General features: G+C 36.2%; 2 protein-coding genes across 3 annotated transcripts in view; one reads left to right on the plus strand and one right to left on the minus strand.

Moving 5' to 3' along the window:
• LOC117328028 (24-hydroxycholesterol 7-alpha-hydroxylase-like) overlaps positions 1–629 on the minus strand; it is a 40720-nt gene extending 40091 nt beyond the window's left edge. For both annotated transcript variants that reach the window (XM_033885352.1, XM_033885351.1), the window contains exon 1: positions 270–629. In XM_033885352.1, coding sequence (XP_033741243.1) covers positions 270–479 — 210 coding nt within the window. In that variant the 5' untranslated portion in view covers positions 480–629. The remainder of the gene's footprint in view (positions 1–269) is intronic.
• LOC117328030 (protein OSCP1-like) lies at positions 566–27944 on the plus strand. Its single transcript, XM_033885353.1, has 10 exons — positions 566–768; positions 3345–3499; positions 9327–9494; positions 13682–13762; positions 14219–14322; positions 18302–18430; positions 19886–19961; positions 21167–21294; positions 21655–21727; positions 22031–27944. The coding sequence occupies exons 1-10, from the start codon at positions 657–659 to the stop codon at positions 22130–22132; spliced, it is 1128 nt and encodes a 375-aa protein (XP_033741244.1). The 5' UTR covers positions 566–656; the 3' UTR covers positions 22133–27944.
• Positions 27945–27960: the final 16 nt, after the last annotated feature.

A 27960-nucleotide genomic window follows, 5' to 3' on the forward strand; every position in this document is an offset into this window, starting at 1 on the left:
TGTACTTGTGAAATGTAACATGTTGTTGTTTATCATGCAAAATTAAAAAAAAAAGAAATATAAAAAAAAAATTTATACATGTAGGCCTAGTATAACGCTTGTACAATGTATATTGAGTGCAAATGTATGGCAAGATATCTGTGCACATACATACAATCCAAATCACCTCCTAATATATATGTAGATATACATTTACTAGTAAAATGAGATCTTCAATACATTGTACAAACGTCAAGTTGCATGCAACATAGAGTCTACATGTAGCTCACCTTTCGCCTCATTTTATCAATAAAAGCAAGTGGTTCAACACCAAACTCAAACGCACATCCGATCCATGGTACCCAACCTTGTCTTAGAGGTGGGAAGTTGCTTTGATATCGAGGTTTGGAAAATCTGTAAATAGTATAGAGTAAAATCACGATTATACCCGTCAGTAACATGCTAGGTGGTGAAAATGAAACCAGACTTTGAGCATCCATGTTGTTCGTGAGTACTCGGGCGTAACCCGTGCACACTATAAACAATGCTAAGGTGTTCCGCAAATACCTAACAATGACCTTCACCTTCTTAATAACATGTCTTGGCGAAACGGGATCTGACAGATCAGTCGAGGTTAGGGACAGCACAGGAGAGAGTGATTTGTCAAAGCCAGCAAGATGTCATTTAAAACGTTGCCTTTACTGTTTATTAACCTTGGCGGGGAAATGATTTATATATTAGATCAACGATTGCGAGCTCAGAATATAGCAGATGAAAAGGCGAAGAAAGGTAAGTCGTTTATTTGAACAGTTCAGTTACTGTTAGAATACAAAAATCAGCATGCCACTGAAGTTCTGAACTTCACACTTCAGTTTATGGAATAGTGGTGAAGGAAGGACCAGAGACAGTACAGTCATGATAGTTACCGCGGTCTTCGTAAGGACATGACTAGTCCTAGTTTCCTCTGGTGCTGACACCATGAGACTTGAACTGTTAGACGTATTCATCTTAATTACAGGTACACATGCATATGTAGTCCGAATTTTCTGACGATCTATACGTCAGAACTTCTTACATACCGAAAATGAGCAATTTTTCCGACCCACCATCAGGTCGGCGTTTTTGAACAACGTTTACTCCATTTTCCCTCACAGGTCAGCTTGAAAGGCGATATTAACATCAGAACCCTTCAGATTAATGCATATGATGTGCAGTGTATTGGAATTAGCGTCCTTCACATGATAAGTATCTCCAATTCCCAATTCCAAAATTCATTTTAGATGTATCTTGTATATTCATATATTAATTATTAGTTTGTAAATAGGAAATGAGAATTCATAGTCCTGTGAAATCTGACTTTACCAACACACTAGTGGCCAATGCAAGTTAAATGTGTTGGATGTGATAGTGTATCAATTAAGTCAGTGCATGGGTCAACACTTGATATGGCTGATGAAAATAAAACAATACAATAAGTAAACTATGTAATTTCATAAACTAAGTAATTATAGTCAGAACTGTCAGTCAATGAGCTTGACCTAATAATTGTCAAGGAAAACTTGACTTTGCATTGACTGGGATTTTAGAATCCTTTGTAAACTTTATCTGGTATCTATTTTACAACTAATGAGAAACTAATTATTTTAGAACACTTATTTTAGTCATGGTTTTAAGATTTTCTACTGCCACTGGCATCACGGTGACATTTTTTTTCTAACATGTGTTTATAAGTTAATCGTGTATGATAAGTCAAAGTCACATATCTGATATGTCATCTTACACAGTCTCATCATGACTTCCATTTTCTCAGCAAAAAGTGTTTGTTCCCATTCATTGTCATATAAATCCGACAATATTTGTCTTTTTGCTATTACTTAAATCACAAAAATCAACTTAATCAGTGAACTATGATTGAGCGGTATTATCAGAACAAGTAGCAAATGAATAGGTTGACAATAAGACAATGAGAAAATAGTGTAGTACATTGTATTTCTGTATCAAGAATTCATGTTGAATTCGATGGAAGACAGGATCCAGATAAGAAAATGTCTATAGACACAGTCACACTGGTTCTGGATGATATGATTGGATGTTACTGTGGTAGATAAAGTCAGGTTTCACTGCATTTGCCAAACACTGGCATAATTTATTTTGAATTCAGAAAGAGGACAGATTCTTTTTAAATTAACATATACCTGCAGGTACATGTATAATATTTATCCTGCAATAAACCCAGGGGTAAATACACATGAAACCCCTCAAAATTCAGGGACAGGCTATTAGAGCACAATGATGAATTTACATTATTCGTAAATGGTAATTGGTTTATATTTGAATTCGAATGAGCCTATAACGTTAGGCATCGGCATATTTCTGGATAGATGTGGTAAAGCAATTTCCCTCCAACTTTTAAAAGACAATCAACTTCAGTCAGTTTCAGTAATTAAGTAGTTCATAAGAATTAACACTTAATGTATGATCACTTTGATACCGCTGCAGTAATGTATAGAGCCTTACCAAAAGATATTTGTCTCTGGAAGGCTACAAATGGGTATTATGTCTAATAATTGGGTAGAATCAAAAGTATTTAATTCATAAAGAAAACATTCATACAGCTACATATGTTTGCTGAATTTTTGAATACTTACCATTCAATTGAATTTAATTACTATGAAATCATCCAAAGTAATGAGATCCATATAATCAGTAACCTGAACAGATAAATGACAGCCATGGTGATTTGTGTTTTGATTTAGTGGAATTGGCAGAAACGAGAACATAGCAAGTTGAGCTGAAGGTTTAATAATGATGATGGGTATTTTTTAAAAGCATGCATCTACTTTTTGGGTTTTGGAAATTTGAAATTGCCTTATGTACATACATTCCAAAACTCAGCGTCTGTGGTTCGCAGGTTGTGGAGCTCAATTACAGTCTATGTGATCTATTTTTTACTCTGACGGTCAGAACAAAGGAGACAGGGTAAGAATTATTAGTTCCCTGCCAGTGAAACCTGGGGACTGTAGGTAACTACATGTACTGACTTTCTCCCTGTCTGTCAGTCTGTCTACTCATTTTCCCACACTTTTCTCATGCCATGCTTCAAGGTATGTTGGTGAAAGTTGGTAACTTCAGTATGAGTAGCTACAGATCAAGTTCTAGTTTCAGGGTTTTTGGGTTAAGGTCAAAGTCACTGTTACTATTTTTAGCAGCGGCTGTAGGGGACATGTATTGCTTTACATGTAGCAATACCCAGCATGCTTTTTCATACTCACTTTGACAATGGTGATGCATCATGTTTTATCAGTTGTTTTTCAATGAACAGAAAGCAAATGATGTTGATGGCCTGTTATTTCTTTCCGTTTCAGTTTTACATGACATCATTGCAACAATGTATCACAAAAGGTTCATGGAGGAACTGTTTAAGCCCCAGCCCCTTTATTCCAAGAAGGCAATGAGGACAGTGTTTGACAGACTGGCCCATGCATCAATCATGAGGCTAAATGCTGCAAGTATGGACAAGGTAAGCAGAATATTGATAAAATATATATTGATAACATACATTATTGTATAGTTAGATTATCCATTCATCTTTTTATGAAGAATTATCTCAAAAACCAGGCAACATTTTAATCTGAAATTTCATGCATATTTATATGTACTTCACATTTCATTTTTCTCAATAATTATGTTAAAAGTGCTTGTGGCCTAAATGCTTTGATGTTTATTGGTATCTGGATTATTATGTGACTGAAGATTATTGATTTAAATCATTGATGTTCATTTGGAAGCATGCTCAAGCCTTAGATATTACAAATATTCCTCATTTTATGGTTTTGATATCAGGAGAATCATATTTGATAGATACAATATTAATTATCAGATGGACAATGTATTTTCTTTAAGTTTTATTACCCTCAATCACACTGCGTCCATGGTCTGTGGTCCTTGGTCCGTGGTGACTGTGGTCCGTCTGTGGTCCATTTGTCGTTCTTCATCCGTCTATTGTCCTTCATCTGTCTGTTGTCAATCCATCTGTAAACAATCCTTGTTATCGCTATTTCTTGAAAAGTACTGTAGGGATATTCCTCAAACCTCATGTTTTCCTTGGTCACTATTTTTGCCTAATCAATTTAGATTTTTGATCAAAAATCCGATATGGCCTACAGGCGACCATGTTTGATTTTGAGAATTGAAGTTTTTATTGCTCTTTCTTGAAAAATATTGGAGGGACATCTATCAAACTTCATGTGTAAGTTCCCCTTGGTTCCTAGTTGTGCCAATTCAATTTTGTTTTTTGATCAGAAAAAGAAAATGTCCGACAGGTGGCCATCTTGGATTTTGAGAATGTGCTGGATGGATATTCATCAAACATCATGTGCAGGTTTCCCTTGGTACCTAGTTGTGCCAATTCAATTTTGATTTTTGATCAGAAAAAGAAAATGTCCAACAGGCAGCCAACTTGAGAACCAAAGATTGTTATCGCTATTTCTTGAAAAGAATTTGGAGGATATTCCAAAAATTTCATGGGCAGGTTCCCCTTGGTACCTAGTTGTGCCATTTCAATTTAAGTTTTTGATCAGAAAAACAATATGGCTAGTTGTACCATTTCAATTTAGGTTTTTTATCAGAAAACAAAATGGCTGACCGGTGGCCATCTTGGATTTTGAAAATTAAACCTATTTCTTGAAAAGTACTGGAGGGATGTTCCTCAGACTTCATGTAGTGAGGTTCCCCTTGGTACCTATAAAGTTGAGCCAATTTAAATTAGATTTTTGGATCAGAAAATCAAAATATATGACAGGCCGTCATCTTGGATTTTGAGAATTGAAGTTTGTCATCACTTTATTCTTAAAAGAACTGAAGGGATGTTTTTCAAACTTCGTATGTAGGTTCAACTTGTTCTTATTATCAAATCATTAAGAGGATAAGAGGAAAAGATGAAAGAAGGAAAAAAAGTAGAGAGAATATCAGTGTGACATAAAACCGATAAAGATCATTCAATGGTGGGCTCCAAGATCCCTCTGGAATCTCTTGTTTTTATTCAATTTTAATTGTGAAAAAAGTGTTGCTGATCATGATATTACAAGTTGTAAGACAGCAGCAGACTTTGCTACCGAATATAAACACTGGTATTAAAAATACCATTGTGTTGTACCCTATTGTTATACATATTGGAGTGGGTCTAGCGGAATAGTGACTTCCTGTGTAGAGTATAGTAACATATTGGAGTGGGTCTAGTGGAACATGCAGTGACTCCTGTGTAGAATTAATACAGTAACATATTGGAGTGGGTCTTGTGAAACAGTGACTCATTCCTGTGTTAATACAGTAACATATTGGAGTGGGTCTTGTGGAACAGTGACTCCCTGTGTTAATACAGTAACATATTGGAGTGGGTCTAGTGGAACAGTAACTCCCTGTGTTAATACAGTAACATATTGGAGTGTGTCTAGTGGAACAGTAACTCCCTGTGTTAATACAGTAACATATTGGAGTGGGTCTAGTGGAACAGTGACTTCCTGTGTTAACACAGTAACATATTGGAGTGGGTCTTGTGGAACAATGACTCCGGTGTTAATACAGTAACATATTGGTGTGGGTCTAGTGGAACAGTGACATCCTGTGTTAGTACAGTAACATATTGGAGTGGGTCTAGAGAACAGTGACTTCCTGTGTTAATACAGTAACATATTGGTGTGGGTCTAGTGGAACAGTGACATCCTGTGTTGATACAGTAACATATTGGAGTGGGTCTAGTGGAACAGTGACTCCCTGTGTTAATACAGTAACATATTGGAGTGGGTCTAGTGGAACAGTGACTCCCTGTGTTAATACAGTAACATATTGGAGTGGGTCTAGAGAACAGTGACTCCCTGTGTTAATACAGTAACATATTGGAGTGGGTCTAGTGGAACAGTGACTCCCTGTGTTAATACAGTAACATATTGGAGTGGGTCTAGAAAACAGTGACTCCCTGTGTTAATACAGTAACATATTGGAGTGGGTCTAATGGAACAGTGACGTCCTGTGTAGAGTTAATACAATAACATATTGGAGTGGGTCTAGTGGAACAGTGACTTCCTGTGTTAATACAGTAACATATTGGTGTGGGTCTAATGGAACAGTGACGTCCTGTGTAGAGTTAATACAATAACATATTGGAGTGGGTCTAGTGGAACAGTGACTCCCTGTGTTAATACAATAACATATTGGAGTGGGTCTAATGGAACAGTGACTCCCTGTGTAGAGTTAATACAGAAACATATTGGAGTGGGTCTAGTGGAACAGTGACTCCCTGTGTTAATACAGTAACATTTTGGAGTGGGTCTAGTGGAACAGTGACTCCCTGTGTTAATACAGTAACATATTGGAGTGGGTCTAATGGAACAGTGACGTCCTGTGTAGAGTTAATACAGTAACATATTGGAGTGGGTCTAGTGGAACAGTGACTCCCTGTGTAGAGTTAATACAGTAACATATTGGAGTGGGTCTAGTGGAACAGTGACTTCCTGTGTTAATACAGTAACATATTGGTGTGGGTCTAATGGAACAGTGACTCCCTGTGTTAATACAGTAACATTTTGGAGTGGGTCTAGAGAACAGTGACTCCCTGTGTTAATACAGTAACATTGGTGTGGGTCTAGTGGAACAGTGACTCCCTGTGTAGAGTTAATACAGTAACATATTGGAGTGGGTCTTGTGAAACAGTGACTCCTGTTTAGAATTAATACAGTAACATATTGGTGTGGGTCTTGTGGAACAGTGACTCATTCCTGTGTTAATATAGTAACATATTGGAGTGGGTCTAGTGGAGCAGTAACTCCCTGTGTTAATACAGTAACATATTGGAGTGGGTCTTGTGGAACAGTGACTTCCTGTGTAGAGTTAACACAGTAACATATTGGAGCGGGTCTAGTGGAACAGTGACTTCCTGTGTTAATACAGTAACATATTGGTGTGGGTCTAGAGAACAGTGACTCCCTGTGTTAACACAGTAACATATTGGAGTGGGTCTAGTGAAACAGTAACTCCCTGTGTTAATACAGTAACATATTGGAGTGGGTCTAGTGGAACAGTGACTCCCTGTGTTAATACAGTAACATATTGGTGTGGGTCTAGTGGAACAGTGACTCCCTGTGTTAATACAGTAACATATTGGTGTGGGTCTAGTGGAACAGTAACTCATCCCTGTGTTAATACAGTAACATATTGGTGTGGGTCTAGAGAACAGTGACTCCCTGTGTTAATACAGTAACATATTGGAGTGGGTCTAGTGGAACAGTGACTCCCTGTGTTAATACAGTAACATATTGGAGTGGGTCTTGTGGAACAGTGACTCCCTGTGTTAATACAGTAACATATTGGAGTGGGTCTTGTGGAACAGTGACTCATTCCTGTGTTAATATAGTAACATATTGGAGTGGGTCTAGTGGAGCAGTAACTCCCTGTGTTAATACAGTAACATATTGGAGTGGGTCTTGTGGAACAGTGACTTCCTGTGTAGAGTTAATACAGTAACATATTGGAGTGGGTCTAGTGGAACAGTGACTTCCTGTGTTAACACAGTAACATATTGGAGTTGGTCTAATTAAGGGGGACAATGACTTCTAATTATGAGTTAAAACAGTAACATTTCAATGGGTCTAGTTTAGCTGGATCATGGGCTTCTCATCAATACAGACTTAATTAACAAGTCATGATGATGCTTGTATACATATTATTGGATGATTGTTCTTGATTAAGCTGCAAAGGATTTACAGTAATGGAAAGTGCTAGATTAAAAATACACTAGAGGATACCCCTAGGACAAATGACAGTTTTTTTAACTGCTGTATAGGGGTTGATGGAAAACAAAAATCAATAGGAACTATAAGTCAGCAGGTTAATCAGTGATATCTCCTTTATACAATACCATTGTACATGTCAATAATGATGGTTGTCTCATGGGATTAGTCTGGTTGTTGAACTCTATATCACACTCTCAGGTACTGGAGATCAAAACAAACACTGGAGTCTCAGGTGTAAGACCACATTATATACAGGTATTAATGTGTAAGTCATACATCCTCGAGTAGACCACAGAATATAGTAAGATATTATAACTGTACAGAAAATGTAGTACAGGTTTTTTTTAGCTCACCTGGTCCAAGGATCAAGGTGAGCTTATGCCATTCCGTGGCGTCAGGCGTCCGTCCGTCCGTCAACATAATTGACTTCTTCTTCTGAACCGCTGATCAGAATTTAACCAAATTTGTTAGGAAGCATCCCTAGGTGGGTGGGATTCGAATTTATACATATTATGTGGCTGACCCCCCAGCAGCCCGAGGGGCAGGGCCAAAAGGGGCCCATTTGGCAATATTGATATAAATGACTTCTTCTCTGGACCTACACAATGTATGACATTGATATTTCAGTGGTAGCATCCCTATGTGACTGGGATTCAAATTTATACAAATGATAGGGCTGACCTGCCAGGGGCCTGAGGGGCGGGGCTAAAGGGGGTCATTTTGGCAATATTGATATTAACGACTTCTTCTCTGGACCTAAGCAATGTATGACATTGATATTTCAGCAGTAACATCCCTAGGTGGGTGGGATTCAAATGTATACATATGATAGGGCTGACCCCCCAGGGGCCAGAGGGGCGGGGCCAAAAGGGGTCCATCTGGCAATATTGATATTAACGTCTTCTTCTCTGGACCTACGCAATGTTTATTTACATTGATATTTCAGTGGTAACATCTCTAGTTGGCTGGGATTTAAATTTACACAAATGATGGGCTGATCCCCCCTGTGGCCTCAAGGGCGGGGGAAAAGGGATCAATTTTACTAATATTGCTATATTGCTGATGTAAAAATAAGCCCAGAGGTCTTTCCCCACCCCCAACAGAATTTATAAGTTTCTTTAAAACACATTCATGTTGAGTCTTGACTTCGTTTCTATGTTATCTCTTTGAAGCAGTTGAGATCCCGACCCCATAATCATACATATACAATGTAGCATTGTTATGTATTTTTGCATTATTAATCACTAAATAAAAACATTTGTCTATGGAATTTTACTTTAGTAAATGTGAATATTGGTTGAAATAACTGCAGCATCAGGCCATTTCTAATTTTCCAAGATACATGTATCAGAAAAACCTAATTTGAATCCATCAGTATACACGTAGTTGTGTTTAGATTACTGAAGTTACAATGGACTGTTGCTTTGTCAATAAAACATGACCTTATTATAAGGTCATTCATTAATAACCATACATTTTGCATCAAAGTATAAAAAACCGATAATGAACTAAACTATTGCAAACATTCTAATGTTTTTATCAATTTTGTACTTTTTTCAGCTGTATGACTTGATGACAATGGCATTCAAATTTCAAGTGTCACTGAGTTTGCGCCCCAAAGATATAATCCTTACCACACTTAACCACATAGATGCAATAAAGAGCCTGCTGGATGGTGCTCCTCATGTACAGCAACAGGTCGACCATGTGTACCGACTTCTCATTGAGGTAAGAATCGCCACACCTGAATCATCACACTACTACACACATCTCATCCTAAATCTTCTCCCATTTCACTCTCACCCCATCTCACCAATACATCTCATCCTAAATCTTCTCCCATTTCACTCTCACCCCATCTCACCAATACATCTCATCCTAAATCTTCTCCCATTTCCCTCTCACCCCATCTCACCAATACATCTCATCCTAAATCTTCTCCCATTTCACTCTCACCCCATCCCACTGAAATATTAATCTCATCCTAAATCTTCCCCAATTTTACTCTCAACCCATCCCACAAATATATCTCATCCTAAATCTCTCTTTTGACTCTCATCCCATGCTACCAATAAACATCTGATCATAGATTTTTTCAGAATCGACTCCTACCCTAGCACATCACTGTACATCTGTACTGGAGGAGGTTGATCCTATTGTGGTGTCATATTATTGTTGAAGCCCTATCTATATATCTGAAATGTTAGATTATAAATAATCATATTTAAATGGTCCAATTATAGATTTCCCAGGGTATGAACATTTCAGATGAGAAAGCACTTATATTTCATTATAATCTGATTAAATATTAAATCCTTTCATCTGAATACCTGCAGTACAGACATAGGCCCTAACCATAACTTTACAGCTAGGATTAAATGCTATTGATAGGAGTTTAGGAAAAGGTTTAGGTGTCTGTTACAAATCTGCACCTATGGAGAGGGCACCGACATATGTATATTTATTAAGATAATAATAGGTATATGTATACTTTATAGAATACCAATGAAAACCACTTGGTACACAAACAAGTACATGTATACATGTACTTGTAGGTAGTTGGTAATATAATATAAGTTACACATTCATGTATACAATGTAGGTGGTCGGCTGTAAGGTACACATACATGTATACAATGTAGGTGGTGGGGTGTAAGGTACACATACATGTATACAATGTAGGTGAACGGTTGTAAGGTACACACACATGTATACAATGTAGGTGGTGGGGTGTAAGGTACACATACATGTATACAATGTAGGTGGTGGGATGTAAGGTACACATACATGTATACAATGTAGGTGGTGGGATGTAAGGTACACATACATGTATACAATGTAGGTGGTGGGATGTAAGGTACACATACATGTATACAATGTAGGTGGTCGGGTGTAAGGTACACATACATGTATACAATGTAGGTGGTCGGGTGTAAGGTACACATACATGTATACAATGTAGGTGGTGGGGTGTAAGGTATACATACATGTATACAATGTAGGTGGTCAGATGTAAGGTACACATACATGTATACAATGTAGGTGGTGGGATGTAAGGTACACATACATGTATACACAATGTAGGTGGTGGGGTGTAAGGTACACATACATGTATACAATGTAGGTGGTGGGATGTAAGGTACACATACATGTATACAATGTAGGTGGTGGGATGTAAGGTACACATACATGTATACAATGTAGCTGGTGGGATGTAAGGTACATACATGTATACAATGTAGGTGGTCGGATGTAAGGTACACATACATGTATACAATGTAGGTGGTGGGGTGTAAGGTATACATACATGTATACAATGTAGGTGGTCGGATGTAAGGTACACATATATGTATACAATGTAGGTGGTGGGATGTAAGGTACACATACATGTATACAATGTAGGTGGTGAGATGTAAGGTACACATACATGTGTACAATGTAGGTGGTCGGGTGTAAGGTACACATACATGTATACAATGTAGGTGGTGAGATGTAAGGTACACATACATGTATACAATGTAGGTGGTGGGATGTAAGGTACACATACATGTATACAATGTAGGTGGTGAGATGTAAGGTACACATACATGTATACAATGTAGGTGGTGGGATGTAGGGTACACATACATGTATACAATGTAGGTGGTGGGATGTAAGGTACACATACATGTATACAATGTAGGTGGTGAGATGTAAGGTACACATACATGTATACAATGTAGGTGAACGGTTGTAAGGTACACATACATGTATACAATGTAGGTGGTGAGATGTAAGGTACACATACATGTATACAATGTAGGTGGTGGGATGTAAGGTACAAATACATGTATACAATGTAGCTGGTGGGATGTAAGGTACACATACATGTATACAATGTAGGTGGTGAGATGTAAGGTACACATACATGTGTACAATGTAGGTGGTCGGGTGTAAGGTACACATACATGTATACAATGTAGGTGGTGGGATGTAAGGTACACATACATGTATACAATGTAGGTGGTGGGATGTAAGGTACACATACATGTATACAATGTAGGTGGTGAGATGTAAGGTACACATACATGTATACAATGTAGGTGGTGGGATGTAAGGTACACATACATGTATACAATGTAGGTGGTGGGATGTAAGGTACACATACATGTATACAATGTAGGTGGTGGGATGTAAGGTACACATACATGTATACAATGTAGGTGGTCGGGTGTAAGGTACACATACATGTATACAATGTAGGTGGTGGGGTGTAAGTTACCGATACATGTATACAATGTAGGTAGTTGGGTGTAAGGTACACATACATGTATACAATGTAGGTGGTGGGGTGTAAGGTACACATACATGTATACAATGTAGGTGGTGGGGTGTAAGGTATACATACATGTATACAATGTAGGTGGTGGGATGTAAGGTACACATACATGTATACAATGTAGGTGGCGGGGTGTAAGGTACACATACATGTATACAATGTAGGTGGTGGGGTGTAAGGTATACATACATGTATACAATGTAAGTGGTCAGATGTAAGGTACACATACATGTATACAATGTAGGTGGTGGGATGTAAGGTACACATACATGTATACAATGTAGGTGGTCGGGTGTAAGGTACACATACATGTATACAATGTAAGTGGTCGGGTGTAAGGTACACATACATGTATACAATGTAGGTGGTGGGGTGTAAGGTACACATACATGTATACAATGTAGGTGGTGAGATGTAAGGTACACATACATGTATACAATGTAGGTGGTGGGATGTAAGGTACACATACATGTATACAATGTAGGTGGTCGGCTGTAAGGTACACATACATGTATACAATGTAGGTGGTGAGATGTAAGGTACACATACATGTATACAATGTAGGTGGTGGGATGTAAGGTACACATACATGTATACAATGTAGGTGGTCGGGTGTAAGGTACACATACATGTATACAATGTAGGTGGTGGGGTGTAAGGTACCCATACATGTATACAATGTAGGTGGTGGGGTGTAAGGTACACATACATGTATACAATGTAGGTGGTGGGATGTAAGGTACACATACATGTATACAATGTAAGTGGTGGGATATAAGGTACACATACATGTATACAATGTAGGTGGTGGGGTGTAAGGTACACATACATGTATACAATGTAGGTGGTCGGGTGTAAGGTACCCATACATGTATACAATGTAGGTGGTGGGATGTAAGGTACACATACATGTATACAATGTAGGTGGTGGGATGTAAGGTACACATACATGTATACAATGTAGGTGGTGGGATGTAAGGTACACATACATGTATACAATGTAGGTGGTGGGGTGTAAGGTACACATACATGTATACAATATAGGTGGTGGGGTGTAAGGTACCCATACATGTATACAATGTAGGTGGTGGGGTGTAAGGTATACATACATGTATACAATGTAGGTGGTGGGATGTAAGGTACACATACATGTATACAATGTAGGTGGTGAGATGTAAGGTACACATACATGTATACAATGTAGGTGGTGAGATGTAAGGTACACATACATGTATACAATGTAGGTGGTGGGATGTAAGGTACACATACATGTATACAAGGTAGGTGGTGGGATATAAGGTACACATACATGTATACAATGTAGGTGGTGGGATGTAAGGTACACATACATGTATACAATGTAGGTGGTCGGGTGTAAGGTACACATACATGTATACAATGTAGGTGGTCGGATGTAAGGTACACATATATGTATACAATGTAGGTGGTGGGATGTAAGGTACACATACATGTATACAATGTAGGTGGTGGGATGTAAGGTACACATACATGTATACAATGTAGGTGGTAGGCTACATGTAAACTCTGACATTTTTTAGTGTGTGACTGATGAGTTATATTTCACTTTATATTTCAGACGTTTGGATCTCTTTCACCTGGGGAATTCCAACTTATACGACAAACACTGTTAAACTTCTTTCAAGACATGCATATTAGAGTAAGCTGTTTTGTTATTACTAGTTTTTATCCTTAAAGAAATCTTGTATACCAGATAATTAATCAAAAGTCTTCTACATGTTTAGGAGATTGCCTATAACGCTATTGAATTTTCATGATTAAGCTGATTAATTTGTACAAATTGTAGCTTATTTTTGTTGTATCAATGTATAATTGTTCAAGAATTAATAAACAGATTTCAGTATTTATTGATGTATCAAAATAAACTCTGAATATGTTGTATACATATAAGATGAATTTAACTGCAACACTTAATGCAGTAACAAAATAGCTGTCTAACCAATTCCTAATATTAAATGCATCCTTGCTGCAAACAAGTCTATTGGCATTTTACCAAGTTTTGGAATTAATTTCACATTAACATTTGATGTAAGTTTTAAATGTGAAGAAATCAGATTCAAAAGGTCACAGAGTGTCTGTTTTATGTTCTAAATAGGTATCTATATTCTTAAAAGACAAAGTACAGAACAGCAATGGTAGATTTGTGTTACCAAAGAGTGGTACCTTACCCTGGGGAACAGATTCACCAGGTGTTATAAGGTGAGTATAAACTGGCAGTGTACAGAAAATGAAGTGTAAGAGGGTTAAAATGTTTTGCCTCTGTCAACTTGCTGAACTGAACCTTGAGATACAATGTACTAATTCAAGTCAACTTTCTGACCTGAGCCTTGAGATACTGACTCAAGTCAACTTTCTGACCTGAGCCTTGAGATACTGACTCAAGTCAACTTTCTGACCTGAGCCTTGAGATACTAACTCAAGTCAACTTTCTGACCTGAGCCTTGAGATACTCAGACTCAAGTCAACATTCTGACCTGAGCCTTGAGATACTGATTCAAGTCAACTTTCTGACCTGAGCCTTGAGATACTGATTCAAGTCTACTTTCTGACCTGAGCCTTGAGATACTGACTCAAGTCAACTTTCTGACCTGAGCCTTGATATACTGACTCAAGTCAACCTTTTGACCTGAGCCTTGATATACTGATTCAAGTCAACCTTTTGACTTGAGCCTTGAGATACTGACTCAAGTCAACCTTTTGACCTGAGCCTTGAAATACTGACTCAAGTCAACCTTTTGACCTGAGCCTTGATATACTGATTCAAGTCAACCTTTTGACCTGAGCCTTGAGATACTGACTCAAGTCAACTTTCTGACCTGAGCCTTGAGATACTGACTCAAGTCAACTTTCTGACCTGAGCCTTGAGATACTGACTAAAGTCAACTTTCTGACCTCAGCCTTGAGATACTCAGACTCAAGTCAACTTTCTGACCTCAGCCTTAAGATACTCAGACTAAAGTCAACTTTCTGACCTGAGCCTTGAGATACTCAGACTCAAGTCAACTTTCTGACCTGAGCCTTGAGATACTGACTCAAGTCAACTTTTTGACCTCAGCCTTGAGATACTGACTCAAGTCAACTTTCTGACCTGATCCTTGAGATACTCAGACTCAAGTCAACTTTCTGACCTGAGCCTTGAGATACTGACTCAAGTCAACTTTCTGACCTGAGCCTTGAGATACTGACTCAAGTCAACCTTTTGACATAAGTCTTGAGGTTGACATCATTATATTGTAACCTCATAGTTACACAATTTAGTTAACAGTTCATTGTAATCATTTATTCTTTGTTAATCACTTAAATGTCATCATTGTTATCATTAATTCAAGTTGTTTATTATTTAAACCTGTCATCATTGTAATAATTATATATATATATACTTTGTTAATTATTTAAACATGTCATCATTAAAAAAAATGTAATCATTAATTCTTTGTTAATTGTTTAAACACATCATCATTGTAATCATTAATTTGTGTCAATTATTTAAGCACATTGTTACTATATCAAAATTACTGGTATTGCAAATATCGTGATGTATTTAGGTACCTCGGATAGTCTAAGGTCACATTAGTGATCTCTAATATAGATGTTAATGGCTGTAGTAAGAAGCTCTATGAGGACATGAATAAGTAGGGCCTTGTCTATTACACTTAATATACTGCCATATTGATCTATGTTTACCTGGCTTGATCAAATGGATGACATAAGGACTTTCTTGTTACTGAGAATCAGGTTAATACAAAGACCGTAGAAAGAGCTTGGCTATTCTTATCTCCTCATACTGTCATCATTACAGAGGTTTGGTTTTGATGTTGGAATGGGTACATCTCTTTAGTACAACAGAATTAAATAATCAATAAAAACAGTATGTGTATAGAGTTCCTGAGGTAGGGTGAGCTTCATTGCTATGAACGGTATCTAACTGAAATCTGAAAGCAATGGCTATCCTACCGTAACGTACTGTTGGGTAACCAAACACAACAAATCACAGACTTTAATTCAATACAGATTGATGATATTAATCAGGAAAAGTTTTGCTACCATATTGGTGACAATACATCAAAGTTTCTAACAGAGATACGTTAACAGTACAAGTCCAGGCTGTTACTTACAACCAATTATTATAGAGCTGTACTACCATGTTAACAATGGGTTTTGGTTTGGTATTGATCTGATGACTAGTAGTTGTAAATGATAGAGGACCAGAATAGGTAATCAGGTATGGACAGAGTGTTTGTTTACCTGGAAGTATTGGATAACTGATGTATTCATGGATTAACAATGTAATTTAGTTATTGCACAGCATATTTTCATTCATGGCACTTTATTCTATTCATTCAGTGAAATGCTTATTGTGCAAACATAAAAACAATCATAATTCCCTATTGTTAAATATCAGCTATAATTCAATATCCAACACAATATACTACACAGAAGACACAGAAACAAACTCAATAAAATTTTGATATGTGTGGAATGAGGGAAGAATGTACCCAAACAACTCCCCCTGTAGTACGATCCATACAATAATGTCCATGGTACTCCCCCTGTAGTACTTTATGTCCATACAATATTGTCCATGGTACTCCTCCTGTAGTACTTTATGTCCATACAATAATGTCCATGGTACTCCCCCTGTAGTGTACTTTATGTCCATACAATAATGTCCATGGTACTCCCCCTGTAGTACGATCCATACAATAATGTCCATGGTACTCCCCCTGTAGTGTACTTTATGTCCATACAATAATGTCCATGGTACTCCCCCTGTAGTGTACTTTATGTCCATACAATAATGTCCATGGTACTCCCCCTGTAGTACTATATGTCCATACAATGATGTCCATGGTACTCCCCCTGTAGTACTTTATGTCCATACAATAATGTCCATGGTACTCCCCCTGTAGTACTATATGTCCATACAATAATGTCCATGGTACTCCCCTGTAGTGTACTTTATGTTCATACAATAATGTCCATGGTACTCCCCTGTAGTACTATATGTCCATACAATGATGTCCATGGTACTCCTCTGTAGTACTTTATGTCTATACAATAATGCCCATGGTACTCCTCCTGTAATGTCCACACAATAATGTCCATGGTACTCCCCTGTAGTACTATATGTCCATACAATGATGTCCATGGTACTCCCCCTGTAGTACTTTATGTCCATACAATAATGCCCATGGTACTCCTCCTGTAATGGCCATACAATAATGTCCATGGTACTCCCCCTGTAGTACTATATGTCCATACAATAATGTCCATGGTACTCCCCCTGTAGTACTTTATGTCCATACAATAATGTCCATGGTACTCCTCCTGTAATGTCCATACAATAATGTCCATGGTACTCCCCCTGTAGTACTATATGTCCATACAATAATGTCCATGGTACTCCACCTGTAATGTCCATACAATAATGTCCATGGTACTCCCCCTGTAGTACTGTATGTCCATACAATAATGTCCATGGTACTCCACCTGTAATGTCCATACAATAATGTCCATGGTACTCCCCCTGTATTACTTTATGTCCATACAATAATGTCCATGGTACTCCACCTGTAGTACTATATGTCCATACAATAATGTCCATGGTACCCCCCCCCCCCCCCCCCCCCCTGTAATGTCCATACAATAATGTCCATGGTACTCCCCCTGTAGTACTTTATGTCCATACAATAATGTCCATGGTACTCCACCTGTAATGTCCATACAATAATGTCCATGGTACCCCCCTGTAGTACTTTATTTCCATACAATAATGTCCATGGTACCCCCCCTGTAGTACTATATGTCCATACAATAATGTCCATGGTACCCCCCCTGTAGTACTATATGTCCATACAATAATGTCCATGGTACTCCTCCTGTAATGTCCATACAATAATGTCCATGGTACTCCCCCTGTAGTGTACTTTATGTCCATACAATAATGTCCATGGTACTCCCCCTGTGATGTCCATACAATAATGTCCATGGTACTCCCCCTGTAATGTCCATACAATAATGTCCATGGTACTCCCCCTGTAGTGTACTTTATGTCCGTACAATAATGTCCGTGGTACTCCTGTAGTACAGTACATATATGAATGACTTATTGAATGTTTGTTTAGTCTTGACATAATACATATTTGTAATTTTGTTATTTCTTCATTGTCTTTTTCAGGCTGTATGATGCTAATGGTTCTGTTAGAAACACCACCAACTTCCCAGTTAATGGGAACTTTATTCCTGCTCTACAGGAAGGCTCCTTTGATATCAAGGGGAACCGTGTCACGAAATTAGGAACAAATATGTAAGTTGATATAACAAGGAATAAAGATGTAAGTCACTAAAAAAGGAGCTCAGAATTATAAACAACAATGATTGTATTGGTGGTGATGTATAAATCATTGTATTGGTGGTGATGTATAAATCATTGTATTGGTGGTGATGTTTGGATCATTGTATTGGTGATGTTTGGATCATTGTATTGGTGATGTTTGGATCATTGTATTGATGATGTTTGGATCATTGTATTGGTGGTGATGTATAAATCATTGTATTGGTTATGATGTATAAATCATTGTATTGGTAGTGATGTGTGTAGATCATCAGCTTATGCCGTGGTACTGTGCCCGTCGTCCGGCCGTCCTGTGTCAACCTTTTTTCTTTCAACGACTTCTTCTCTATATTCATGAGGCACAAAGACCTGATATTGATCCTGAATCAGGCTGGGATGAAGGGCTACCAAGTTTGTTCAAATGAATGGTCTTGACCTACATTCAAGGTCACAGGGGTCAAAAAGCCTAAAATCTTTAAACGACTTCTTCTCAATAACCAAAATGCACAGGGACTTGATATTAGGCCTGTAGCATGCTGGGATGGCAGACCTTGACTTACAATTTCATGGTGACAGGGGTCAAATAGGCTATAATCTTTAAAAAAAATTTCTTCAAAATAACCAAGAGACCTAGGGACTTGATGTTAGGTTATATCATGCTAGGGTGAAGGGCTACCAAATCTGTGCAGATGAATAACCTGATCTACAATCAAGGTCACAGGGGTCAAATAGGCTAAAATATTTAAACAGCTTTTCAATAAACAAGAGACGCTGGGATTTGATATTGGGCTTGAAGCATACTTGGATAAAGGGCTACCAAGTTTGTTCAAATGAAAGACCTTGACCTTCCTTCAAGGTCGTGGTCAAATAAGCTAAACTCTTTAAAGGACTTCTTCTCAATAACAAAGAGGTCCAGGGTCTTGATATTGGGCTTGTAGCATGCTGGGATGAAGGGCTACAAGTTTGTTCAAATGAAAGATCTTGACCTACAATCAAGGTCACAGTGGTCAAATAGGCTAATATCTTCAAATTACTTATTCTCAATAACTAAAAGGCCCAGAGACTTAATATTGGGCCTGTACCATGCTTGTTCAAATGAAAGACCTTGATGTACATTCAAGGTCACATGGGTGAAATAGGCTTAAATCTTTAAACAGAGATTTTTTCGACAGCCAATTGCAAGAGTCCTGATATTAGGCAAATAGCATGCTGGAATGAAAGACTTAAACAAAAATTATTGACATGAATACTGTAAACCCTAGCCTTCTCTGATATTTGAATAAAGTGGTAATCAGTATAGTTTCTGCAGAAATGACCTTGATCAAGTTCAAAGTTGCTGTAGAACTAGGTGCACAATACAGGCCCTTTGGGCCTCTTGTTCTATTGGATGAGATGTGTAGATCATTGTATTGGTTGTAATGTTTGTAGGTACAGTGTAGTAAGAACTGTGGAAACTATCAGCTCTGGAGCCCCAAGACAACAGACGAATGTAGTCTCTGATATTGTAAGTGTTCTATTCATTGATAACATCTTGTCATGGTATAAATATGTAGGCCTCAAATGATAATATTATTTAATACTCAGACATTTGATTACATATATTGTTGAATTTTAAGGAAATGCATTTTGGAATTATTGTTATTTTGAGGTGGTTTTTCTTCTTCTTTTGGTGGTAGAAAAAAATGTGCAATTATTACAATTAAAAGATAAAGATGTAGAGAGAATTGTGTGGGCCATTTACACACTTTTAACTATAATGCTGTGTTCTGAAGCTTAAAGTTTTATTTAATTAATACATAGAAGAATTTCTATGTTTTTTGTTTTTGTTTTTATTAGGTTATCTGACCCGAAGGGTCAGGATGACCTATAGTCATTTGTCCGTCGTCGTGTGTCGTGCGTAAACTTTTCATTCAAATGACTTCTTCTCAATAACCAGAAGGCCCAGAGTACTGATATTGGGCCTGTAGCATGCTTGGGGGAAGTGCTACCAATTGTTTTTTTTTTCAAATGAATTACCTTGACCTTCATTAAAGGTAACATGGGTCAAATAGGCTAAAATCTTTAAACAACTTCTTTTTTAGTAACCAAGAAGCCCAGGGACTTGATATTCGGCCAATAGCATGTTGGGGTGAAAGGCTACCAAGTTTGTTCAAATGAATGACCATGATCTACATTCAAGGTCACATGGGTCAAATAGGCTAAAATCTTCAAATGACTTCTTAATAACCAAGAGGCCCAGGGATTTGATATTGGGTTTGGAGCATGCTTGGGTGAAGGGCTACCAAGTTTGTTCAAATGGATGACCTTGACTATTATTAAAGGTCACAGGGGTCAAATAGGCTTCAATCTTTAAACAATGATTTCTTGATAGCCAAGAGACTCTGATAGGTGATATTTGGCCACTAGTATGCTGGAATGAAGGCTAGAAAGTTTATTGACATGAATAAATCTAGCCTATTCTGATATTTGAATAAAGTGGTAATCAGCAAACTTGAAAGTTGCTGTAGAGCCAGGTAAGCGATACAGGCCAATTGGGCCTCTTGTTGCATCTTTCTGATCTCGTACCAAGAAATGACCCTTTATTTACTTGCTGTAATAGTAGTATGATGTACTCAAGATAGTCAGATGACCGTTCAGGCCTGTTGGGCCTCTTGTTGTTATTGATTTCTGAACACTTCAAAATTATATTAACATGTTGTGTTTTAACAGGAATCTAATACCCCCGATCCTTTAGCCAAAGCCCAGCTAGATCTACTAAGTACCCTCATCGGAGGCAGAAAATCGGCCTCTAAACAGGAGATACGACTCAACCTTTTCAATAATGACAAGGAGGAGGAGTGAGTACACACTCTATTTCTTATACAACTAAGTTATTTAATCTATCACTTTGATAGTGTTGTGAATGGACCAAAGTATATATCAAACAGACTTCTCTTAGCAGTGTGTTAATGTCAGCTTATCCTGAAGGCTTGTAGTTGTAGTGTTAGTTAAATAAACTGCCTAAAAGTTGAATATATTGCTTAATCTTCAGATATATTTTTGATGATATATCAAGTTATCAATAAGTACCAATTAAAAAAAACATTATTGGTCAGTATGTTTTTCATACCTGACCCTGAAACTTTTTGTTACAAAGGTAAACATATGTGTATTTTATATTATCTGGTGGTTAATTATAACTTGTTAATGTTTCACAGTGATGCTGCGGTAGCTGCCACAAAACCTATAGAAATGGCCGAGTCTAAAGTGGTTAAAATTGATGCCTCAAAGGTTTGTTTCATTGATGATTATCTCCCTTTATATGTACTTATACTTTGTGTACAGGAATCAATGCTCATTAAATCAATCCCGTTAAACATAATAATGATGTCATCTATAAGATCTTAAATTAACTTCAATCCAGAGATTATATTATTTTTAAATTACTACCTTATGATAAAGAATTATGCTTTTTGTATTATTAATTCTCACGAATATATGTATGTAAATTATTTACTAGGTCACTTTGTTGTATTAATGATATGACATTTTGTGTATGTAAAAAAATATGTTTTGTAATTGTATTTGTTACAGAAACAGAGAGGTGCGGAGTTAAGTAAGATAATGGGTGAGCTGAACGTCCAGGAGAGTGCGTCTCACGATGATGATCTACTCGACCTGATGGACAGTGCATAACTCTCTCACATCAGTGCCTCTCTTTGATCTCACAAATCTTTCATCTTTTGCTATACTATATGAAGATTATCACAACCATGCACATATTATTTAAAACTAACACATGCCTAGTATGTGGAATTGTTATTTGATGATGGTTCTCACTGGTTGTATGAAAATATACATTTTGATGTACTTCATTGGAAATATAATGTTCTTGATGTTATGACATTGTTACAAAAATTACTTGAATTAAATTACTTCATTTTCAGGGGAATTATATTAAAGAAAAAAAAAATCCTAATAGAAGTTTTGTCATAAGATTCCGAATGTCAATATGTTTCTCAAAGAACAACCCTCAGTTTAAACTTGTAGGAAACACTATCATATATGTTTGTTTTCCTGGTTTATTGAGCATCTTCACAGTTTTAGAAAAATATGAAGCTACAGACATGTATGTCCGGTTGATCTAGATTTCTCAAATATTGTTGATAGGGCATTGACAGAACATCTTGTTAATGTTTTATGGTGAAACAACAGTTCATCATCTTTGGAGAAATGATGTGTGCAGAAAAAGTTTGTAACAGGACTTGTTACAGGCTAAACCAAAACACTTTGTTGGTTTTGACGATAGTAGAGGGTATTAAGTGTCCTAATGATTTTGATTTTGTTAACAAGAAGTGTTCTATTGATTTTGGCTATTTCATATGTTAAGTGTCTGGATGATTTTGGCTACTGTAAAAACTTAAAGTGATTTCAATGTGTATTACACAGAACTTTTGTTGTTAACACAAAATTTTCTATGTTAATATGTGTTTAGTATGCAATCTTTTTACTCTAGCAAGTAATTTACTAAACTACCACACGTATTATACACCATGGTAATTATAGTGTATTTGTAGACAGCTGAGCTGCATCACTGGCAAACAAATGTCAATGTAATGTTAGTCTAAATGGCTGATAAGCTTTCGTATATACTTCGACACAATATCATGAAATGAATCAAAGCCGTTAAATGAAGATAAATGGGCTGTTGGTTTTCCTTCATTAATTTTACACTGTTTACAATGTAAGTGTATGCTTAGTTTGACAAAATCAAATTAGTTATACATCCTTGTCAGGAAATAATCAATTCCACATATTTATTGTTATACTGATAATAACCCAAGTCAAGAAAGCTATATGTTAGGTTTATTTAAATGTGAATGAAATTTGTATTTGTAATAAGGAGTGTGAATATTGATGTGAAAAAAATCAATTTAGGGAGATCTTTATACTTTTATATTATTTGGATATAAAGATACCCTGGTACAACATAAAAATGAGCTTAATATTCAATATTTATAGTGTTTAGTTCAATAGTTACCTGCATAAATGTCCCTAACCTACATTGAAATCATATAAGCATTACATTTTAATTCATAATTCCTATACAATATCTACCTTGAAATCTTGGTTGGCCAGGTACAGAGACTTTAATCAATTTGGGACAATTTTGTGTCAGAATCCAGTTTTAAGGTTATAAAGAAACAATAGTACAGAAATATTTAACCCCTTAATATAGAGATTAAGATGTTATGAATGAAATAGAAATTGTGCCACACAATGCAAGACATACTGGTTCATGTATAGACTTTGTAATTTTAAAACTCAGGCAATTTTTTTTAATATTCAATTTATTGAAATTTGTTAAGAGAGTTTTCATGAAAGCCAAAATGAATATATTTACAAAGGGTAAGAACTGTGATTCATATCATGATATTTTTGTATTTTCTGGTTTAATTGTTTATAACAATTTTGTTACCTTGTATATTTTAGTAGTGTGATGCCATTGTAATTGAAAAACAACTATTGGTGGCCTGAAGAAAAATTATGCCTTTCAAATGATGGTTGTTATAATAAAGATGAGTAACTGAGGTACTTGTTTGTATGGTTTTAAGTTAGTATTACTACTAATATAGATTTGTAATATCTGGTTTCTTGGTTATCTATCTGAGTTCCTTTGTTTCACTATGTCGCTGCGTTCAACGGCCAGTGGGGGCCAAGAATGGTTGTTACAAAGGTGATCACATATCTACTTGTATGTAGTCTCTGTTAACAGCTAGTAATACTCTTTATTATCATCTGTATAAAAACCTGATTTTCTGTATCTTTTTTGTCAGATAATTATATTCTAAAGGAGAAAGTTTGTAAAAGAAAATTGAAAATTGAATATTAATATCTATAAGTGTAAGTTAAAATAATTGATGTTGTGACTGAATGTTAGCGTATGTGACGATTTTTTAAAAAGTTTTTGCAGTCGCAAAACAGCTTTATACAAATTTAACACACACTGTGATATATTTTGTTGACAGTAGCACTTTGGTGTAATAATTGTTGATAGGAAATGTATATATATATATTTTGAATAGCTGATAAGTTTGTAACACTTATGTAGATGGCACATACATTACCATAGGGTTGTCGCAAAGTAAGTCTCATATTGAACCAACATTTTCCAGCAAAACTTTGGTATTGGGACAGTATAAAAAGTAAAAGTAATTAAATAAGTGTTAGAGAAAACATTTAGATATTTGACATATATATTACTGTTAACTTGGCAAGCATTTTTAGTGATGTGTAGGTTGTTTTTTTTGGTTTTTTTTTTTCTCGTAATTTAAAAAAGATGCTTGGGTATGACAAATATACCCGCAATTCACTCCTGAGGCTAACTCAATTTGCACTCTTCTCCATCTAGAATATAACTTCTTGTCACTCGATTTGTAGCTCTTCTGCTTCTGAAAGAGAAATGTGCGACGTGCAGAGTGATGAGTTTCACTAGAGAAAGATTTATGGCACATACATGCACAGGTTTGTGTTAGTGTTTTAGAAAACTTAAAAAATTGTTTGTTTGGGTTATGTTCTTCCGGTTAACTCAATTTACATATAACAGAATGCGATCTTCTGAGAGGCTTCTCTTCAGAGAAGGGTGCAAATCGAGTTGGCCTCCGACTAGGGCCACTTTCCAATTACCATTTTTAATGTCCCTGTGACCTAAGTTAGACACCTGTACATGATAATACTCCATACCCATATGGGAGAATTTTGACAATGCTCAATCAGGCAGATAATAAATCAGTGATAGTACTAGACAATCTGTAGCATCTACTGTATTTCACTCTCCAATGATAATGTAATATCTGTGGCATCTAATGTGTTTCACTCTCTAATATGTAGATGAAATACCTATACTTGCCCAAATATTATGAAATTTACTGAATCAATTATATGCACCACTACAATAAGCACAAAATATTGAGTTACATTTAAAGGGCACACGTTTTAATTACCATATCAAAATATTTCATTCCAATTCAGAAGTTCGCTTGTTTAGTCTTGATCTGTCCATCCAGTGTCAACAGTGTCTTTAAATGATTTCCTCTCAATAACCAGGGGGCCGAAGTTATATTGGGCACATATCTTACTGGGATCAGTGTTTTTAATGACCTTTCCAGGTCAAGCGGGTCATGTTAAGATGAAAGGCTATAAAGTTTTGAACATACGAAGGAAAAGTCTTCAAAACAAGTTCATGATCAGTGTACTTAGCCAGAGGTATCCTATGATAGTGGGCTAGCTATCGGTTTTTTTTTTCAATTGAATTACTTGGAACAGGAGTCAAATATGAACATTTTTCCAACTGCTTCGTTTGATTATTAAGAGAACTAGGACTTTGATATCTAGCCAGTAAAATGCTGGAATAAATTACTTGTACTTCAATCTACTTGTAAAGTCACAAAAACTTTTACTGTACATGTATTCAAATCTTTAAAATCATTTCTCTTGAATATAGCCAAGAGGCTCAATGTCTTTGTTATTTTGGGACTTAAAGCATGCATACTGGAATGGAAGTTTTTACTATGATAATGGTACTGCTGGAGTACCGGTAGTCCCTGTCCCTCATGTGGTCAACCTATCTCTTTCATATAGGGCACATGGGTAAAGATGCTACATTGCCGACAACATATACAAAGCTTTTTATGAAAATGCATAAAAGAGCACCCATGGTATCAAAATATATCTACACCAACAAATGAAAAAACTACTGTCCTGATAATTATTACTTTTAAGACAGAAAGTTACATAGAGTTGATATACATTCGAAAGAATTTCTTTAGGATGCAATTGATTTTTGATTCACTTATAAATTAAGTTTAAAGATAAAATTACAAGCCCAAAATTTTGGATGGTATAGTAACTGTAATAGTGCACACTAGTAACTTAAGTCTGTGTATAAAAATGTACAACAGACTTTGTCGGGAGATATAGCATCTTTAGATATTATAACATACCAACTTAAATGTCACCAATGTCTTGTTTATATAGAGTAAAAAGATTTTACAGTTTGTACCTAAAATGTACAAATGGCCAATACATGGATACTTATTGTAAGTTGATACTTTTGGGGTACTTTTGTGAAATCAGATCAATAATGGCATAATCTTAATCAACATTTCTAGTGATTTATAATTTCCACGTGTTTAGGCCCAACATTGTTATGTTAAATTTGAAATGTGCCTTAAGCTTGAACATAGCCTTGACTGTTTATTATTTTGTATGAGCCTTTACTTTTACCTGCTATGTGGATGTGTGACCTCCAACCTCTACGTGTTACCTCCATACCACAGTTTCACTCCTGTGCATGATGATGTATGTGATGTTTGTTTTATCCCTACCTATCCTTTTATTTTCTAAATATTATGCATACCAGAAACCATTATGCTGGTTACAGAACTAACTTGTATGATATGACAAGCAACAGGATGTATATATGTATGCTAGATGTTAGTCAGATATGGACAAGGGAACACATTTTTCTCATATTTTTATTGTTTGTCTGAAACTCATGATGTTTGTCATATTTTCATTTTAAACATCCTCATTGAAAACATCACTATTTTCATGTCTCTATTTATTAGTTTCATAGTTTCCTGGATGTTTAGTAATATGCAAGATATTTGATGTATCGCTAACCTGTTATCTACATTTGAGATCCAATTCTTGTATAATATATTGTTGGTGTCTTTATAACAGTTGTGTAATGCAGGATGAGGGAGCTCAATTGGTGTGAAGAATTGACATACAAAGATCTGCTAGTGGCCCATGTAGGGAACAATTTACTAGTCTCATAACAAATTGCTTGTGCCTGTGTTTTAATGTCCGTCCAGAAATTGAGTGCTTGACTTTTCATTTTGATACTATATTTTTGTATTGGTAGCGTGCTTCTTAGTGCATCTCATTTAAATACAAAATGTTTTTGAAACATTAAATTGTAAAAACACATATCAACTGAACAGGAACCTGTAATTAATTTATAACCATAGTCCAAATTAAATGTTAGGACAAGATCACTCTCTAGTGAAATATCAAATTTCTTTGACAATGTTTTGCAATGTAGGGACTTAGCATCTAATCTTGTGTTTGTGTCATAACACTGTCAAAACATTACTTCTGAAAATGTGAAAAATGTATATTGTAAATGAAAGGGTTAAGGTTGTTGTACCTTATTTGTTGTTTGTCTAAAACATTCAACTATTTCATTTCAGTTTTAATAACTGTGCTGATGGTAAATTAAAATGATGTACATGATGTACATACTGCAAAATCTACGAACTTTTAAGAGATAGAAGTAACAGTTCCAGGCTGGTTATTTAAATAAAAGTACATATCGAAAATATTAGATTTAAATACATGTAATGCATATGTGCAATCTTTTGTCTCTTTTAGTTATATAACATGTAATATTGTATGACATGAATGTTCAGATTGGTATTAAATGGGTTCCTACATATGTCAATATATCTTTGTCATTT

This window comes from Pecten maximus, chromosome 5 (genome assembly GCF_902652985.1).
Source record: "Pecten maximus chromosome 5, xPecMax1.1, whole genome shotgun sequence".
Lineage (NCBI taxonomy): Eukaryota > Metazoa > Mollusca > Bivalvia > Pectinida > Pectinidae > Pecten > Pecten maximus.

What these genes read in the sequence shown, in the direction of transcription:
- LOC117328030 (XM_033885353.1), top strand. Translation starts at nt 657, where the DNA reads ATGTCATTTAAAACGTTGCCTTTACTGTTTATTAACCTTGGCGGGGAA. An exon ending in TGTACCGACTTCTCATTGAG is followed by an intron (nt 9,495 to 13,681) that starts GTAAGAATCGCC and finishes TTTATATTTCAG; the next exon opens with ACGTTTGGATCTCTTTCACC. An exon ending in AATAATGACAAGGAGGAGGA is followed by an intron (nt 21,295 to 21,654) that starts GTGAGTACACAC and finishes AATGTTTCACAG; the next exon opens with TGATGCTGCGGTAGCTGCCA.